Source organism: Pleurodeles waltl, chromosome 3_1 (assembly GCF_031143425.1).
Source record: "Pleurodeles waltl isolate 20211129_DDA chromosome 3_1, aPleWal1.hap1.20221129, whole genome shotgun sequence".
NCBI classification, from domain to species: Eukaryota; Metazoa; Chordata; class Amphibia; order Caudata; family Salamandridae; genus Pleurodeles; species Pleurodeles waltl.
This window is the reverse complement of record NC_090440.1, coordinates 1,677,701,237-1,677,721,965: the sequence shown is the minus strand read 5'-3', so window position 1 is coordinate 1,677,721,965 and position 20,729 is coordinate 1,677,701,237. Positions and strand designations below refer to the sequence as shown.

The 20,729-nt window shown below is 42.9% G+C and overlaps 1 protein-coding gene across 1 annotated transcript in view; it reads left to right on the top strand.

Moving 5' to 3' along the window:
• Window positions 1-20,729, top strand: part of PRKRA (protein activator of interferon induced protein kinase EIF2AK2) — a 164,612-nt gene that overhangs the window by 7,961 nt on the left and 135,922 nt on the right. Inside the window, exons 2-3 of the mRNA XM_069225428.1 lie at window positions 9,137-9,306; window positions 16,042-16,123. Of these exons, the coding sequence (XP_069081529.1) occupies window positions 9,137-9,306; window positions 16,042-16,123 (252 nt within the window). The remainder of the gene's footprint in view (window positions 1-9,136; window positions 9,307-16,041; window positions 16,124-20,729) is intronic.

Genomic DNA, 20,729 nt, shown 5'->3' with positions numbered 1-20,729 from the left:
TGTTCTGTTTTCTGGTCGGTCTCACTTGATTCCTGGCTCAGGCCTATATTCCTGCACCAATAAATAATTCCAGGTAAAATTTGCCTTTTGAGGAACAGTTTTCAGCTGCTGTACACTAGCTTGTGGAATAAATGTTCAGTTTTAACCCATGAAACCTAACGTCCTACATTTAGCCCAATTATATCCTGCTTGAGAGGTCTTTTTGGTGTCAAAATAACTTCCAATAGGGTAATGTAGCCCATGCAGATATATTCCAAGACTCATCATAACTTATTTTCCCTAATGAATAACTTATTTGTGAAATTTCTGACCATAATTTGTAATAGTTCAACTGTTTTGAATTAGTAGGGCACATGTGTTTTTTTTTAAAAAAATCTTGTGGTGTTTAAATTGAACTGTACCACTTTACAAAGCATTGAGGTTGGATAGTTGGGGATTTGCTTCATGAGTGACTTCGAACACTTGAGTCCAGCTCTCAGAGAGACCTGATAAAGTGAAGTCAGCATCTGCTCTAGCCACCACGTCTTTTAAACCACAGTCTTCCTTACTTGTTCAATTTTGGATGTCTTAAGTTATCAGACATTCATAGAGTGCAACTTCCACTAATTGAGTATCCTAGAACTAAGTGTTGGGAGTGATTACAGTGGGACCTGTATGTTTGGTTGGATGGTTGTGAAGCTTTAGTATTTCCTTTATATGAAGGGTTGGGTGGGGTTCCCGAGGTTTTAAGTTTGTCTGTTCGTATTGTGACAAACATGAGTCAGCTGGTATACATGCTCATGTTTATAGTTTAAGTGAAAAGTGATAATTTGTGCTCCATGCATCCTTACTAGAACACACCTGAATTTAACCCCGAGCCAGTTCCTCCCAGTGGGTGTAGTATTTCATTCTTTCTGATGTGGATACTAGTTCTATGGTCAATAGGTGTTGACTTGTCGATTGTTTGAAAGCTTACCTAAGGGTCTGAAAATTTGAAGAGTCAACTGTTTACATTCTTCTGAAAAGTGACATGGATTTGTAATTTTGTTATCTGGATGGGGAAGGGAATTTGCTCACCGCATATGAGTAAGAACAAGCTCTGAGTCAGAACATTTTAAAACATGACAAAGTTGTAGGAATGTTATGTATTGGAGTTCTCATCTAGAGCTGGTGTGTTTTTGTTGACGGAATGTTGTCTATTCCATTCCATGATTGGAGTGTTACGCACAATGATTTGAATGTAACTCAGTCAGACACTAGAAGCCTGTGCAAGATAATGAGGGGGGTTTGATGTGATTTGAGAGGTTCAAATGTTGGAAAAGCCTCGCCCCTGAACTTTAGTTGTAATTTGTTTACGAAAGCCTTCAACGGTTGCTTAATCCATTCAAGAAAGCTAAAGTGTTGGTTTTTACTTTGTAAGAAAGCCTAACTAAGGGAATATCCTTCATGAAATTCTGAACATATTAGTCATGGATTTCACTGTACTGTCTGCCTGTGATTTTAGAGTAAGATGTGGATCTAAGCTGATTAATAGACTTTCTGCAAAGCCGGGCTGGATGTCAGCTAGTTTATATAAGATTGAGTTGAAGAAACAAAGTGGCATGTTTGATGCAGCAAAAACATCTACACGGGGAATGTGTGTACTAGGCATTAAAACCAAACAACGGTGAAGCCAGTTTTTCTTCTGTGTGCCTTTGAAGCTGTACCTGATCCTTAAACAGGAAAATATAATCAACCACTATTTATAACTGATGGTTTAAGTGCCAAAACTTTGCTTATTCTAGTCGGGGGTATTGTTTTCTGTGATTAAGAGAAGGGTCCTGATATGAAGAGTGCAATGCCTTTATAGAAACAAGAGTAGAACAAAACATCCAATCTTTTAGAATTAGACTTCATGAGGCAATTCAATTGCCAATTCTGCAATGGACGACTGATTTAAAAAAACATTTATGTCTGGTGCTGAAACTTTTATTTTTTAATACACTGTGGCTTATCTGCATTTTTCGGGTCTCCTGTGAGAAGACTGTATTCTATCCCTTGAAAGCCATATTGTACTGACAAAAACAAATCAAAAGCACTTGTTGGAATCAACATGAAGAAGACAGCAGTCGAGATTTTACTTTCAAGTGTTTGACTACTGGGATTCTAGATGCGACCAGTAGTTGCTTTACTTTGCGCAGTTAAATTTGCTAAATAATCTAATTCTCTTGGAGAGAATGGATGAAAGTAGCATATTTGGCAGTGCCGCAGCTTATCCTCTGTGACTATTCCAACCTGAATGAGTCTCTTCCACTCAGTGCTCTGACAGTGAATATGGGGTGGTGAAAAGCTCTATTGGCTGATTAAGAATCAGGGCACTACTATATGGTTATATGACCACGCTATTATGCGATTACTAAACAAAAATACTGGCGTAAAAGCTGTTATCATTGGGGAACATTTCCAGAAATCATTGCACATAGTCTGAAGGTACTTTCAGTTTTCTAAGATGCAGATATTTCCCCTTATTCGCTCTATATATAATTGAGGTCGAAGCAGCTGAAATTTAATGTAGGAAAAGGACTAGTAATTATCAGGAGATGGGTTTGGTGCAGAAAGCACAAACCTCCACAGTTGTGCCTCATTTTAGAGAACTAAACTTATAATTGGTGATATTTATCACACAGGTTAAAATTCAAATCCTCTTGTATTGTTTATTTTTAACAGATGTATTAATCAGTACCTACACCTCCGGGGGAAACGTAATTGAGGCTTAAGTTTGAAAGAAAAACTCAGATTTAGGAGACTTAACTTCTGGTAGTTCTCCAACTTCTTCACATAAAACCAGGACGTGGTAACCGTGTTTAGACATCTTTATATTGTTTGCAAGTCATCTCCAACTTGCGTGTAGTAAGCAGGCCACCCATCCGTTTGGGCTGGGAGCATCTTAGTTGCTTATGAGAGGTGGCTGTGTTTCCATGCACTCCTGTTCACACAAAGGCAATCCTGAAGCATTATCACTTTGTGCACAGACTTCTAATCTGACACCATTGATAGAAAAACTGGCAACAATTGATTTTGATTTATATTTGGTTTATTTGTAAATCGCACCATCATCTTGGTACTAGACACCACTTAAAACACATTATCAGGTTCTGCAGAAAAGTTGGGTTTATGAGTTATAGGAAAGGATTTATCTCGGCTGTTTATCTGAAAAAAAAAAGCTTATTGACACAGATCATTTGATCAGGTCTTCCTGCATAAGCTTGTTCTTAAAAAAATCTCATATCACTTAGGACGTATACCTGGTAGGTCCAAGTGAGACCGGCCAACTAGAAGTATGCCACAGAAGTCTAAGAAGTAAACCTATAATATAACGATGATAACTAGTTTAGAAGAGGAATCCAGCCAAAGCTGTGTGCAAAGATATTTTGTTCCACGCACCTCTGGTTGTATGAGTGACTTGCACTTATAGCGCAAAGTTGTTACAAAGTGTGAAACTGAATGCTGTCAGTCCAATGTTGTATGTGACAAGCTGGACGTAGCCAATGCTGCATATCATAGTACGGTTCAAGCGTTCCTGCTAAAAATAATATTTCTTGGCTTTTCCCTTCAGTGTGGCTGCACAAAGGCTCTCTAAAGCAACCTCCGTGTGTACGGCAGTGTCTTTACATTGCCTTCACCTTGTAAGCAGTAACAATGTGTGACCTGTTCAGACCCCATAAGGGAAAGGCATAAGGCTGTGACCATTGTAGGTTCTTAACAATCTGGAAGTCAGTGTTGGGTTACTTTTCTATTGTATATCGACCGGACCTTTCTTGCCATTTTCACAAAGCATCTTTAAGTCCAGTTAAAGTTAAGGAGCTATAAGTTTTAAGAAATTGTTTATAAAGTTTGAAGACCTTAAAATTACATTTCTGCACAACTCAGAAAAGTCTAACTCAACTGTTCGTAATTCTCTAAAAGATAAATATATTTGTCTTTGTTTATAGAGTCACTGTGTTAAAAGATCTTTTTACCCATATATCGAACGGGTCCATGCACCTATGATTTTGGGACCGAACATAAGCATTTTAACATCATTGTACTGAGAACACACTGAACCAGTCACCCTTTTCTCCAGCATTCACATTATTCACTTTGAGATACTTAACCTTTCCCTTGATGAGAGCTGTACACCTCCCCCCTGACTTCTGCTATGGAGTGTTGTTTAATAAAAATAGATCACAAATGTTGGAGATGGGGAGGAAATCCCACGGGTGCAATGGACTGAGAAGTTGCAAGGGATACCTTTGTCCAATACTTTGCTGCTCCCAGCTGCTGTATATTGGTAGTTTCTTGCAGTTTGCCACATTTTATAGATCATCCCATTTCCCATGCAAACAGAAAGGATATGTAAACGGTAACAGGAGCGCAGACTAAGAACTCTGCTCGCCTACTGAGCTAACTAATGGGACTACTGGGATATATGCAAAATACCTAGGAGAGGGTTTAAGCTGTGATTAAGGTTTTTAGGGCTCAAGATCGCCTGTTGATTTTGAACCCCGAGCAAAGATTTACATTTTTGCGGTAGTGGTTGGGATTGGAACGGTAAATCCTATAGGTGGGCGAGCCAGGAATTTGGCAGGGTAAGGCATCTGGGTTGACTGTAGGAGCCAGGGAACGACCCAAGTCATCAAAAGATTCGCCACTTAAGTAATGCTCAAATGTCAAGTAAAAAAATACTCTCTCTAATTAAAATGTTATTTCTTGAACACCAGTGTTTTATTCTAGTACATGACCTCACTGCGTTGACAACAGTTAAAAATAATAGTTTGTAAATATTAGCTTTTCCAAACCTACGGTGCCTTGACGACACTACCATGAGTATTCGTGGGCATCTAAATATGTTTTATACACTGTATATATGGCCAATATTAGTGCGTATGGAGGAACATTATTTTCTATAAAACCTTATGTAAGTGAGTATTTTTACAGCTCATATCCTGAACTTAATTTCATTAAGGTGGTGTCAGCCTTGTCTATCAAATAAAATGAGGCATAGTAAAAAATAAATGGATATGCGTCGGATTACACAGTTTGGTCAAACTGGGAGTTAAAGCCAAGATTCCTATTTACACAATGTGCAGTTCAGCCACTGCATGGGTATTGCCTTCTGTCTTGTATTTATCACCAATAGACGATGATTTGTGTTTCTCTCAGGAGCTAAATCGGTACAAAGTGTTAGATACAAGTTGTATGATAAAGTTTGCTGCGCTAAGAAGTCTTTCTAAACTAAGTTAAGGGAAATCAGGTAATTTATTTATTTATTTTTTTGTTATCACTGGCTTCCTATATTTAACAGAGAGGTTCAGCTCATCAGTGACAGCAGTTGTAGGTACTAGCCAAATAAAGGTTTCAGACTGAGGTGAAGTGCTGAACTCAGCTGCACAATGACTGTGGTTCAGATGAGCTGACTGGCTTTTTACACTCTTGATTACCTGCTGGGATTGGGTCATGGTTTGAAGGGCTGATCATGAATAGGCATTGGAGTTTAGCCTATTTAAATCCATCTGTAGCATCTTCTGATGAGCCGAAGTGAGGGCCTCCCCGCTCAAGACTTAACAAAAAATGCACTGCTGGCTGGCACCTTAACAGAGAGGGACAGTGATGGGTGGGTGCTTTGTGAATGTGGTGTGAGTACAGAAGGCTTGGCTTGTTTTGGGCTTGAGAGTCCTGGAGGACATCAAGCCGAGCCAGAGTAAGACATCTGGCTCGAACCTGACTTATAACGTCAGTGACTTGTTCACCTGTGGTAAGCTCATTTCAACCCCCTAAAGAACAAGCTCCTGCATTAGCATTTGCACCGTCCCCTAAGCAACCTACTGATAGGGAATCTGTGCTGCCATCTGCATAGATTATCTCCCACACCTACAGATACACTGTATCTGTGGCAGCATGCAACTGCACTCTCTTCACCCACACAAGTACTAACCAGCAAACACACTTTACTGAAACACATGACCTGGTATCTGCACTAGCAGTGTCCCCCATTGTTCACTCATACAGCCCTCAGTACTCACTGGCTCCTGCATTTTCACAAACACCTACGCCCTCTCTCCAGGATCATCCAAAGGCCCACTCTGACTTCAGCATGGACCTGCACTGACATTACTTACAACACTACGAAGATCCCTTCTCTAAGATCCACATAGGGTTCCACTCACACAGACAACTTAAATAATTCTTTCTAGGTTCTCAGTTTAAGAAAGAAGAGCTGGCCGCAAGCACTGGCAGCACCGTATGGCTCATGAGTTCTGTCCAATTGCAGGCTGCCTCAGAATGGATTGATTATACTGCACGTTTCCCCTTGTTCTATAGTGCAAAACCTGTTACAGGGTTTTGCATCCTAATTTCTTTTGCATAAGTCATCCAGAACACCCCCCAGTGCACAGTAATTATCGTATTTCTTGGTCCACAGAATAGATTTAAAACTTGCATTTGTGCCTGAGTTGGGATTTCTGGCCTGATTGTGACTAGGGCCTAGGGTTGTTATTGCACCACATTCATCTGGAGATCTAGTCATCCATTCAGGTAAAAATGGCTTCATGCACATGGATAATGTACTGGTTGCATAATTGATACTGTGGGTTGACATGATGGCTATATGTCAACTTGAAAGGTAATTGATTGACCATTGTGGTTAAATCCTCTGTTCTTCAAAGGCCCCTTTTAGATTAATGTTAATTTCCAAACACAAGATGCATTTTGATTTATTGTTCTGTGCCAACATGATGCTTAAAAGCAAACCTATCGACCAAGCTCTTGCACAGTATTGTTTTAAGGCCTTATCTAAGGCTTGGATCTAGTCCCTCCTGTAGCCTCATTCTTCTGCATAAGTTGCTTTCAGTAGAGCCAAGATGGGAGATACTGTCTTGAGAAGGTAGAACTTTACATCATTCACTTTGGTTGCCACTTTGTGTAATGCCACCCAACATGATGTGCGAAATATCCTTTTGTTTGAGGCACACTCAAATGTTTGCATTCCAACACAAATTATAAAGGTTAGTTTAGTGAGAACAAATAGGATAGGCAGGCACTTGTGCTTTCAGTTGAAAGCAGTTACCATCTTTATAACTCGGTGGCCTTGTAATTGTTGCACAATCCTCATATATCATTCAGAGCCTGTGCTACAACTAGGGATGATGTGATTAAGTAACCATAACCTCTAGAACCCATAACCCAGGAATCCAGTCTTTGGTGAGTGGCTTCTCCATTGGATGACTTTGAGGCAGAAATTCAAGATTTGGCCTAAGGTTTCCAATCCAATTTGAGTAATTTATTGGCAATTGTGATTATCTGTCTACGGTTGAACCTCTACAACTGTTTCATCAAGCTTGCCAGTCATTCTCCTTTCTTTTATAAAGAAAAGCACATTGTGAAGCTTGGCTGTAGAGATTGCCATGCTTTTGACCTCCACCTATTACAATGATTTCTTAGCTGTAATGTTGAAATCTATATTTGCCCGTTACCAAAATATAGAAGAGAATAGAAACATTTCTATGCAAGCCAGCATTAGCTCATTCTAGGGATAATTGGGCCTTGTCAAAGTTCAACTAAACCCGATATCTAGCTTCTGAAGTGTTATCGCCCTGTGTCCTAGATCTCCTCTTGTGATGCCCGATCTGTTAGCCCAACAAAAGACAAGAACAGAACATCACACGGATCCCATTACAACTCTTAAGTGTCTTAAAGGCTGGCAGGGCCCCCAGTAACATTTAAAGTGAACACAGCTGCCTGCACAACACGCCAGGCGTTCCTATGTGCATGGATGCAACACACAACAGACATCGCGTGTAGTTGGGTGCCCACATGCAGGCACACAGAACACTGACTAACGCACCCAAACTCTCAACACAACACATTAAACAAAACACCTTTCATACATCCAAACACAGTGCACCAGTACTACTTAAGTGGATATCAGTGTACCCACAAGTTCATGCTCCCAACACATCACTAGAATGTATACCATTATACTATTATAGCACAGAAGAAGTCGAACAGAATCCACAAGACCTACCCAACACATTCCAGACACACCACCATGTGGATAGATCCTCCAGTAGTTATCACTCAAGCAAACTCGCCTGGCAATGTACAAATCACTTCATGACATATCTAATTATCAACAGCAAACACCCACACTCTGCTTACTACTTACTGCACCTCACAAAAAGACTCTGGGACGGCGGTACCGAACCGAAAGGCCACAGCGAGGCTATACCAGTGACAAGATGTGCATCGCTCAAGATGCTTAATATTTTAATTAAGCCACATACAGTTCTTCAGTTATGCATTCTTTGTGCAGCCTTTTTAAGTCTTACTATCATTTGCAGTTATGTATACCACTCTATAAGGGCAACACACCGACCTCGCCTTCTGCAAGGAGATCATACATATTTTAAGGTTATTTTGACTAGACAGCTCATATTACATAGACACGTTGTCTGTAGATTACAATGACATTTTGTGTAGATTTGTAAATAGCATTCATGGACAGGAGGTCCACGCAGTAAATCATCATTAGTTTGTGTCCTCTTTGGGTGATCCCAGATTGTGATTAAAGCTGATTCAGTTCCTCTATATAGCAGGCCAGAAATGTTTCTTTTGGTCGAAGAGGAAGTTATTTTCGTCGATTAATTCAGAGATTTGCAAGAATATTGCTTCTCTGATTAGATTACCCGAAATAGTCCTTGTGGTGCTTAACCAGTTTAACTAAACCGCTGTAATACCGCTTATGTTCTGAAAGCACAAGCCTGACAAGGGACCATTGTATCTGTCAGATGCGCTTTTGTACTCTTTCTCGCAGGTGATATTCAATAAAGTAATTATACCCGTTTTATTTCCGTTTTCAAAGCAAGGGTTTCTGAAATGCCAAGAACCAATTTGTTTACGCAACAAGCATCTGAAAATACTTTGAGTATCTTGACTCATTCTAGTTCGAGACAGGCTTTGAGAGTTTTCGGATCCTTTTCAATGTTGGAGACGTTTAATTGAATAGCTAGGGCAAAACATGGCTGCAATTTTGTATTTATGGTGGCATTTTTCTTTAAGTATGTAAACAATATTGCCAAAGTAGTTTCTGAAGAAATTGTATTCACAGGTGGTGAAGTATTTATTTTTCTTTATTCTCCAGCCTGGAGGAGATGATTGCAGCTCATCCAGGAAAAACACCAATTCAGCTGCTGCAGGAATATGGGATCAAGACTGGTAAACCTCCTGTGTACGACTTGGAGAAGGCAGAGGGACAAGCACACCTTCCAAGCTTTACATATAAAGTGACTGTGGATGAAATAGTATGCACAGGTCTGTAATTCCATTCACAAACTGCACTCATTTTTTTATTTATTAATTAATTTATTAATTTATTTATTTAATTCAAGGTCCAGTTCACACATTTAGATTTCTCACTTCAGTGGGGAAAGAAGGGGTAGGAAATGCAGTACCTTTGTCATTATTTTGCAGATCATGTGTGATACTTACTCGTGGCATACATGAACCATTACCGGCTTCCTTATTAGCTTTTAATATCTGTTTTTATAGGCATTTAGTTAGGAGTCCCTCGATTATTTATATGTTAGGAGGGCAACAGTGGAATTTAAAGACTCAGATTAACCCAAATATGTACTCCATTTCAAGCACGTCTTGCTGATACCTTTGTGGTTTTACCCAGAACCATAAGGCAAGGACTTGGACACCTAAGCATATATGTGCCTGAGGATAAGGATATACGAGGACACTGAATCGGAGAGGTCATTTTGTTTAATCTGTATATTGCACCCATTAGGAAATCATGAATTCCACTCGTAGTATTTTCGAAATTACCTACAGGTTTTGCCAGATAATAAACAATGCCATTAGTAATGTTTATGTTTTACAGGAAAACTGTGCTGGCAGCTTAGTAAGTACAGTGTATTTGACAGTTTGTAGTCCATCTCCACGTTATGTACTTATCTTGAAATCTAGATTTATTATAAATCTGTCAACTTGTTGTACAGAAATTTAACTCAGGAACTAAGTTTTAGTTAACCTTTTTGAAACGCTGAGAGAAGGCCCTCATAATGTCACCTTGAGGGAACCCTCTTTTCAGCCTTGCTTTGCTTTTCCTTGGACTATCTTTAAGTAACCGCATTTCTCTTGTAGGCTATCTCCATTGATAGTCATAAGCATTTGTATAGTTATGTCTGTGTGCATTGTCCCGGAGCACTTTTTTACATAGTCTCTTCTCAAAAGTAGACATTCACCTTGCTTCAGGAAGGCCTGCAAAGACACTCAAAAGAACATAATATGCAGCCTAAAAAAACAGGCTACAGTGGTGTATTTCTGCAGATTGTACTTAGAAAAAGGTTAAAAACACCTTTATAAATGTATAATTTGAGGTACATGTGTACACCAGACCTCAAATCTCCTTCACAATCCCTTTTCTGACAAAGTGAGAGATGAAGAATAGAAAAGCAGTGTAGCCTCATAAGCTGCTATTATGTGAGTGAAAAACAGTGACTGTGCCTTTAAGGCTGTAGGGGCCACCAGTATCACATCATGCTCAGCAGGTGGCAGTTGCCTCCGTTCTTTTTTCCGGTACCTGGTGACAGGATCCTGGAGCACTGAACTCGGCCTTTCATGCTTTCTTTCTTCAAAATTCAGTTGCAAAATGTCATTCTAACTACTTCACTCAATGTTTTTCAGCTTTCTCTCACATTATTAACCCTTTTCTGACAGATGTTTGAGGCATTTTCTCCAGCATTATGCCTTCTTTATTTGACATCTGTCCTTCAAATGGGAGGAAAAAGGCTAAATCAGACCCTAATGATGTCTGTTTTCTCTGCCTTACCTCTTCTCATCTTCCAGATCAATGTCATCATTGTAAAAAGGTTTCACGACATACACTGAGAGAGAGAAGGAAAAGATTGGACTCCATGGAGCATAAGAAGGGTGTAGACAGCAAATCCAGTCTCACAGTGAGACCTCAGAGCAAGGAGAGGGGTCACTCCTCTACCAGGGCTCTTACTTTTGCATCTAAGGGACGAGGAAGGTCCAGAAAGAGAGTGCCAGCCTGAAAGCGCCATCCTTCCCGATTTATGTTGAGACCAAGTACGGCACCAACTTGCTCGCCGTCGAGGATTGGATCGTGGTTGAGGAAATGGTAGATCGCCGTCGAAATAAGGTACGAGGCATACGCTGTTGACATGCACCATCAGATCGATGTCCAGGAGCTTATTAACATCAAGGGGACCCGATCCCTCGACACCAGGAAACTGTACAATGTTGAGAAGATCAACGTCGAGGCACTGTCAACATGGGTCGCCGCTGACGCATCCTCAGAGGGCGACGTCGAAGTCCATCTCAGAGTTGAAGAGAAAAAAGAGACAGATCTATTCATCTTCTGACTTGGAATACTCAAGGGCTTATTCTCCTTCATCGCCAGTAGTACTACCAGATTCACCACCTACAATTTCGCTACTACCTCCGCCACCTCAAACACTGCCTCTTCATACTGTATCGACTCCTGCAAATCCAGCACCAATACCTCCTACGACACCTACACAGCCCAGATCACGCTCTACAATTCGCTGTAGATCACACCACAGACCCCATTCCAGGCGTTCCTTGTCTAATAAACGCTCTCACCATTGTAGCATTGTTTGAAGACAAGGACACCACCTAGACATAGATTCAGACCCACAACATCCTCCTCTTCATCATGAAGACACTACTCACCGACCCTTACCCAATTTCCACCTCCTCGCATCTCTCCGACTGATGACATATTCACCTTCCAGGAGGTTTTAGTAAGAGTGGCAAAATTGAACATACAGATGCCAGTTCCTACACCTACGACATCCGTTATTTTAGAAACACTTCAACAAAGATCGTCATCAAGGCCCCTGCTTCCATTAGGGTGGGATGGTTGGAGCCTGCCATCGAGCTCTTCCTTGTTCCAGCAGCCACCAAATCAGCTCCTCAAAGACTTAAAAAGAAATAAAGACATCCAGAACAAGATCCTCTTTCCTTAGAACGGGCCCACCATCTGACTCAGTACACATTCTGGCTGCTAAGAAATATCATGCCACCACTCCGGCTTCTTCAGTTCCTCCTGACAAGGAGAATAGGAAATTAGACTTGGTGGGTTACAAGGTCTGTAGCACAGCTGCAACCACCATGAAAGCCGCAAGTGCCACTGCCCACCTTGGATGATATGAGAGAGCATGTCCGTTATCCATTCCAGTGGGGGGAAGCATCCGACATTGTCTGGCAGAGTGGCAAAAAAACACAAAAGACGCCAGGGGCCTCAATATTGTTCAGAATGGATATTGTCTCAGGTTCACCAGTTCTCCCCCAACCATACCACCAAAACCCTCCAGTCAAAAAGAAGTCTGCATCTTGCTTCAAAAGAAAGCGATGGAGGTCGTCCCCCCACAAACAATGGGGCAAAGGTATCTATTTCAGATACTTTCTGGTGAAGAAAAAAGACAAGAATGAATTCAGACCCATTCCCAACTAAAAGACAGCCAACATTTGGATACACAAAGTTTTGGATGCTGGCATTTCATCAGATCTACCCTCAGCTATGCCAGGGAGATTGGATATGCTCTGTAGATCTCCAACATGCGTATTTTCAGATACCCATCACAAAGAAATACCGTAAATTCTTGAGGTTTGTATTGGGGCAGAACCACTATCAATACCAGGTTTTTCCATTTGGCCTCAAGTCAGCTCCCAGAACCTACTCCAAGTGTATGGCGATAGTGGCTGCACATCTCAAGAGACCGCAAATATTTGTCTATCCCTATCTAGACGATTGGCTGATCAAAGCTTCAACTTCACAAGTGGCCCAGCAACATTACAACTGGGCATGCAAAGTCCTTCAACACTTGAGCCTACACATCAACTACAGCAAGTCAGTCTCCAATCCGCTACAGTCTCTGCAGTACTCAGGAGCCACTCTCGACACCATACATACAAAAGTGTCTCCTTCGGAGGAGAGATTATCATTGGTCCGTCCAAAATGTCATTCTCTAATGACAGCCTCTCATATCACCGTGAGGTCAGTGTCCACTCTTCTTGACTCCATTGCCTCATGCAACAGACCCCGTCTCAAACCATAATAACGGATGCATCACTACAAGGATGGGTGAGCCCACATGGGCCATCTCCAAATACAATGCAAACGGTCTCAGAAAGAAGTGATATAATCACATTAACCTCCTCGAGCTCAGGGAAGTCCACCTAGCGCTCAAAGCGTTTTAACCATCAGTTAAAACTCAATCTGTACTTGTTCAGACATACAACACAACCACCATGTACTGCCTCAAAAAGCAAGGGGGAACGAGGTCCAGACCGTTGTCCTACGAAGCCCAAGCAATTTGGAGATGGCTCATAGCCAGAAACCTGCGGTTCACAGCAACTCACCTCCTAGGTGTGCAAAACGTACAGGCAGACACCCTCAGCAGGGCTCTGGAAGAAGACCATGAATGGGTCCTTCACGACGATGTCGACAACATCTTCAGGCTATGGAGCTCACCGCCCATCGACTTGCCCACAGAAAACAAAAAATGCCAAGACTTCTTCTCAAGGTGCTTCCAACCAGGGACTCTAGGTAATGCCCTATGGATTGACGTGTCAGGCAAATTTCTCTGTGCCTTTCCCCAATCCCTCTGGTCCCGGCAGTCCTCCTCAAGCTGTCCATCTTGAGAGCCGGGCTCATCCTTATAGCCCTGGAGTGGCCATGTCAGTGGTGGTTCACGGACCTCCTTCACCACTCGCAGCGTCCACACCTCAAGCTGCCATGCCGTCCAGACCTACTAACGAAGTTCGGAGGGTAGATGGTCCACCCTAATCTCTTCTCTTTGAATATGCCAGCATGGTTCCTGAGCTAGTGCAGTATGGACACTTAAAGCTGCCACAAGACTGCATGAACATTCTTAACGAAGCTAAACGAACATCAACCCATACAGCTTACGCCTTCAAGTGCAAGAGATTCTGCATTTGGTGTTCTTCCAAGAACATAGACACTACATCTTGTCAGGAAGAATCCATCCTTCCCTATATCCTCTGTCTGGCAAAATCTGGCTTACAATTATCATCAATTAAAGTGCATTTGAAAGTTCTTACTGCTTACTGCAGATATCCTTCACAAACCTCTTTTTTTCATGATCCCAGTAATTAAAGATTTCTGTGAGGGGTTAAAAAAGGGTTTTCTTCCCATCAGACACCCTTCGCCTCCCTGGGAACTTAACATAGTCCTTTCATGTTTAATGCAAGATCCTTTGGTACCTATCCATCGGCATCTATCTTGGAAAGCAGTTTCAATGTTAGCTATAACATCAGATCGTAGAGTTAGTGAAATCCAAGCATTGTGTTCTAATGAACCGTATACAGTTTTCTACTCTAATAGAGTAGTTCTCAGAGCCCATCTGAAATTGCTTCTCAAAGTTATTTCGGATTTTCCTGTCAATCAAACAATTTCTTTACCCACCATTTTTCAGAAACCTACTCCAGCAGAGGAAACCCTTCACTCCCTGAATGTAAGGAGGGTCTTGACGTTTTACCTAGACAAGATGCGTGACCTGCACAAATCAGACCAGCTCTTTGTGAACTATGGGCCAGTCCACACAGGTTTGGCCACTTGCAAACAGTCCATCTCACACTGGTTAGTATCCTGTATACTTTTCTGTTGCCGAAAGGCCAACAAGCCTTTGTTGGTGAATCCTAAAGACCATTCTACAAGAGGTAAAGCAGCTACAACCGCTTAGATGACAAATGTCCCCATTGCTGAAATTTGTAAGGCAGCTAGATGGAGATCTGCTCACACATTCTCAAAACACTTCTGTTTGTACTCCAATGCTAGGGCAGATGCACAAGTAGGACAAGTCTCTCTCAGGAATTTATTTGCCTAGTCTGATCTTCTCTCCTCTGTTCTTTCCACCTCTTTTATAGGGATGGGCATGCTATTCTATTCAAATGCTTATGACCATCAACGGAGATCCCCTATGAGAGAAGGAATAGTTTCTTAACATGTAACTCCAGTTCTCTCATGGGGGAATCTCCATTAAAGTCATAAGCAGCTCTCCATCCTCCCCGGTGGACGGAACAGAGAATAATATTGCACTTACCTATTATTGGTGGACCTATAAAGGTGGACGGGACAGAGAATAATATTGCACTTACCTATTATTGGTACTTATCGTCAAAAAGAACTGAGGCAACTGCCACCTCCTGAGCTTGATGGGATGCTGGTGGTCTCTGCAGCCTTAAAGGCACAGTCGGTTTTCCACTCACATAATAGCAACCTATGAGGCTGCACTGCCTTTCTATTCTTCATCTCTTACTTTGTCAGAAAAGGGTTTGTGAAGTAGATTTGCATTATGGTGTAAACATTTACCTCAAATTATACATTTATAGGGTGTTTTTAACCCTTTCCTAAGTATAATCAGAAGAATTACACCACTGTACCTTGTTTGCCTAGACTGCATTTTATGTTGTTTCTTAAGTGTCTTTGCAGGCCTTCCTGAAGCAAGGCGAATGCTTACACTTAAGAAGAGACTATGTAAAGAAGTACTCCGGGATACCTCACGTGGGTGGAACTATTCAAATGCTTATGACTTCAATGGAGATTCCCCCACAAGAGAACTGTAGTTTCAGGTAAGAAACTATTCCTTCTCCCTTGGACTACTGTGGTGCCACCCTTTGTCACACTCATCCCACCCTTTACCTCATTTGGGCTACCCTCTCTCATGTTTAACCCACTCTTTGACATGTTTGGGCTGCCTCCCCCCACTCACATTCCACCCTGTAGCATGCTCAGTCCATGCTATGTGCAACCAGAGGTTAAAAGCTGCTCGACACTCTTATCTAGCCTAACAAACAGGAAATGTAAGGAGGCAGCCTGGCTACTTGCAGAGGCAGAGCAGGGAGCACATTTATTAAACATGGAAACTTGGGATACAGAACGATTGCTAATTTTGAGCCACTGATGATAAATGCTATTTTTTACCTGTGCATAAATATAGTATTATGGTGTTTGTTTTTGTGTGAATACAGGACAAGGTCCCAGTAAGAAGATTGCAAGACATAAAGCAGCAGAAGCTGCCTTGAAAATCTTAAAAGGAGATTGCAATATTAGGTAAATGTACTGTTTGATATTCTAAAACAACTCTTATTTTTTAAAATTCGAAGCAATTTAACATTTTTCCAGATTCCATTTGTCTCTCAATCCAGAAACGCTGTCTGATCTTGTGACAAAGCAGCATTTGTCTCACAAATAGCTAATAATGCTGCATCACTCGTAATATTTCCAAGATCAAACTAAGCAACTGTATTTATTCCCTATAAGTTTCATCTCTAAACTACAAAAGCCGAAGCTCCAAAGTCCTGCAGCTTTTCTTTTCAGTACTTCTGGCAATACTGCCATCAAGAGCATACCATGCGTAGTCATTAGGCCTGTTCGTGTTCGTTTTGCAGTTTGTAAATTGCAATATTTGATTCATGAGGGAATGCCATGCTTAAGATTATGTTGTTTGTAAGCAGTATAGGTTGTGTTTACTCATTACTTTTTTCAGAAAATAAATGTACTGTTTGACAATATTTATTTGACTGTTTTAGATGGTGCCATGATGACGCGTTTGGTTCACTCTGGAGCACTGTGCCCACAGTCTTGTAAAGTGGTAGTTGATATAGTTGAGTGGCTGCACGTAGCTGTTGGGCTAAAAGAGTTGTGACCAAAAATATTTTTGGCAGGATTTGTACCAATGTTGAGCATCAAAGATTGTTAGTGTGGACAGGGAGTGCAATATGGGTAGTAAGTGGGCACAGTGTATATTTATTGCACATAGAAGAAATCCAACTTTGTCATTGTGTTTGAGCTTGTAGGTTCTCATTCTTACGATTGTCTCAGCAGTTTCATCAACTTCCTGAGAATTTGTAAATTGTGGCATTGGCGGGGCTGTTGGAAGATGCATTCTTCTACTAGGGATCTGGTTTCATGTTTTAGCACAGGGGTCTCCATCGTAGATAAGGATCAAAGGCAGAATCATTTATAAAACTGTAGCTATCCTGAAAATCTGTCATGCATCCAGCCCTCATGAACCAGCTTGAACCCACCTGTTGTAGACTTCTGAACTTTTATGGGTAGTGCTCTTTGCGCTGGCAGAGCACAGGTTTCATTTTGGAACATAGTACATAGCATACTACTTCACTTGCTACATCTAAAGTAGGCAATTTCTCAATATGGAACACATTACATTTGCACAAGTATGCTTTAACGATTGATTTGATTAGTATCACTCATTGCGGCGTGAGGAGCTCTTGTTGTATGGCGCAATGACAGTAACTTGTTCCTCTTAGTTTGGTGGCATGAATGTTGAATCACAATCAAAAATATTCATATGACTCACATTTTGGGGCGTGGTTAAGATTTTACACAGGACTAGGGGCCAGATGTAGGAAAAATAAAAATTGCGAGTCGCATTTTGCGAGTCAATGCGACTTGCAAAATGCGACTCGCAATTTGGTATGCCAGGAAATAAACCTGTCCGATTTAGCGACTCGCATCCGGACTCGCAACGCTGTGTGCGAGTCCGCAGATTGCGAGGTCGCTGTTTGCGAGTGTGCAAAAAACGAACTCGCAATTAGCGAGTGGTTGTCGCAAATTGCGAGTTCCCTCAAAATTGCTTGCAGGTGCAGCAGAACACTCCAGAAAGCACACCAAAACACTCTGGAAACACTTCCTGGCACATGATGATGACATCACAGCCAGGAAGTTAACAAATACACCTGGGAGGAGGCTGGACCACACCCTTTTACAACTGCCAGTCTCCACACTGAGCAAGCTGCAGCAGCCATGAAGGGAACCCCCCAAAAAAGGAAAAAGAAATTCTCTGAGAGGGAGCTTGAGGTGCTGACCGAAGAATGTTGTCAGCACCATGATGAGCTCTTTGGGAGAGCAGCCCTCACTGTTCCTGAGGCCACCAAAAAGAAAATCTGGCTGGAAATGCAAGAGAAAATCAATGCCCTGGGGGTGAGCCACAGGACACTTGAGGACATAAGGAAGAGGTGGTATGACCTCCGCTCACGGACCAAGGAGAGGGTGGCAGAAAGGCTCTGGGAGATGAGAGGCACTGGAGGGGGACCATCATCTGTGCCACCACCCACACCCCTTGAAGACAGGATTGAGGAAACCTTTGAGCCGGAGGCAGTGTGTGGATTTGGGGACCTGGACACCTCAGAGCCCAGCACATCAACCGGTGAGTACCATGTGATAAGCCTGTACCCCTATCAATGTCATACCCCACCCACCATGTACACAGGTGCATGCACAACCAAAATAGCTCCATTTCAGGGTAGAAAAAGCCAGAATGATGCATTATGGGAAATGTAGTCCAATAGGCAGTGCATAGGCAAATGTTTATTAGGAATTGTGCAAAAGATACTAGACACTGACAGTGTGTTCCCCATGTCCCACAGGTCACCAGCAAGACACCCCCTACACCCCAAGCACCCAGGCCCAGGAGGACACCCCAGGACCCTCCAGCACCCCCACATGCACAGTCAGCAGCATTCCTGCAGTTGTAACGCCTGCTGCACCAACAACGCCAGGAGCTGCAACAGCCAGGGAGGATACAGGTGCGAGGACAGGGCAGCCACCACTGCGCAGGCGTCGCAGGGCAAGAGCGTCTGGATCCCGGATTCATCCTCCAACCAGCAGTGAGGCACATCTGCTGCAGGGTCAGCGCCTGCAGAACACAATATTGGGCAGGATCAGTGGGGTGCTGCACCGCATTGAAAGACACAACCATGCAAGCATGCAGCACCTCAACAGGCGGCTGGACCTGATGTGCCAGAACACTGGGGACATTGCCACTGCCATCAGGGAACTGGCGGCCGGACTGCTGGGCCAGGCAGAGGCTGGGCGGCGCAGGGATCGCCAGATTATGTTAAGACTGGACAGGATGGCCACATCAATCGGCAGGCTAGCCATCAACACAACAGGCCTGTCGAGGAGGACAGTTGGCCTGCAAATTGAGATGGGCCATTTTGCTGGGGATGTTGCCAGTGGCCTGGGACGTCTCACACATATCATAGAACATTTTGGAGACACGTGAGATGTCGAGGGCCACCGGGGAAACACCCCAAGATAGTGAAGAGGGCTCCACAGTGAGCAGTATATCTGCCACTGACAGTAGGGTGCTAAGGAGTGGGAGGCAGGGCACCATAGATGCGGCAGGGACCAGCCAGGCTGGCAGGAGGGGCAGGAGAAGTTAGTCAACAGCCCGGACAAACAAATGTGGCACATGGCGTTAATGTGCCACATGAGTGGTTGGCATTTCCCTGCCCATGGACAATTTAATCTTGTGTATAGTTCATTCATTACATTATTAAAACGGTTATTTTTCTTCAACTTAACAAAATTAGTGTTTGGTTAATGGGTGAGTATGGTGGGAGTTTACACGTACCGTCCGAAATATTGCGTTGCAATGTGTTCCCGTCTCAGTCTGCCTTGATTAGCTAGACTCCTATCCCCATGATGGCGGTGTGGTTGTTCTTGCTCTTCCTCATCAGGATCTGGGTCTGCAGGGGTGAGAGGTAGCCCACGTCGGGTGGCTATGTTGTGGAGGATGGCGCATGCGACCACAATTTTGAAGGCGGTAATGGGGGTGTATTGGAGGGCGCCTCCGCTGCGGTGGAGGCATCGGAATCTTGCCTTCAGGAGTCCGAAGGTGCGCTCTATCAGGTTCCTGGTCCTCTTATGCGCACTGTTGTATTGCCTCTCTGAATCATTGCTGGGTGTTAAAAATGGAGTCATGATCCATGGCCTTAGAGCATATGCACTGTCACCTGTTGGGCACAAAAAGTACACTGTTAGTAAGTCCAGATAGTCGTGCACAGTGACCTGTGTGTATGTCTACAAGGTGTATGCAGCTCTACCTAGGAGGTATCCGTCTCCAAACTCCCCACGTTCCAGGCGTTGATGTATCCCACTATGCATAAAAAATGTATGAGTCATGGGTACTGCCTGGAAACTTAGCTACGATGTCCGTGATGACGTAATGGGCATCACAAACAACCTGTATGTTGAGTGAGTGGGTACACTTTCTATTGCGGAAAATATGTTCCAGATTAGCTGGGGCATATTTGAATGTGTGTCCCATCTACACATCCAATGACATGGGGGAAGTGGGCAATGCGGTAAAAGTCCAGCTTTGTGCTGTTAATTTCTGCCTCATTCCTTGGTAAGTATATGAACTGAGACCTGTGCGCTACTAAGGCATCTAGGAATGCCCTGAGGAACCTTGACACTGCACTTTGGGATACCCCACCTGCCACGGCAATGACCCCCTGATAGCTCCCTGAGGCCAAGAGGTGCAGTGCGCATAGTACTTGCACATGCGTAGGGATGGCGCAGCCACGCAGAGTTTTGTGTTCTAGCTGTGGTTTAAGTAATTCTATTAATTCTAGGATGGCAGCGCTGCTAAGGCGGTATTTATCATAGATCTCCTCTTCAGTTTGCTGGAAAAGGGTCTGCCTTGTTCTATATATCTTCTCCTGTCTGTGGCCCCTCCTCTTCCTCTGCTGGGCTGCGTAGACTCTCCTTCTCACTGCTATCAGGTATATCTCTGCCATCTTGAGTAACCCAGATGCCTTCTGGGTCTCCTTTTATACTTTGGTTAGGTTACCACCTGCTCTGAGTTAGTGGTAAATGCGACTTGCAAACTGGGTTTTTTGCGACTAGT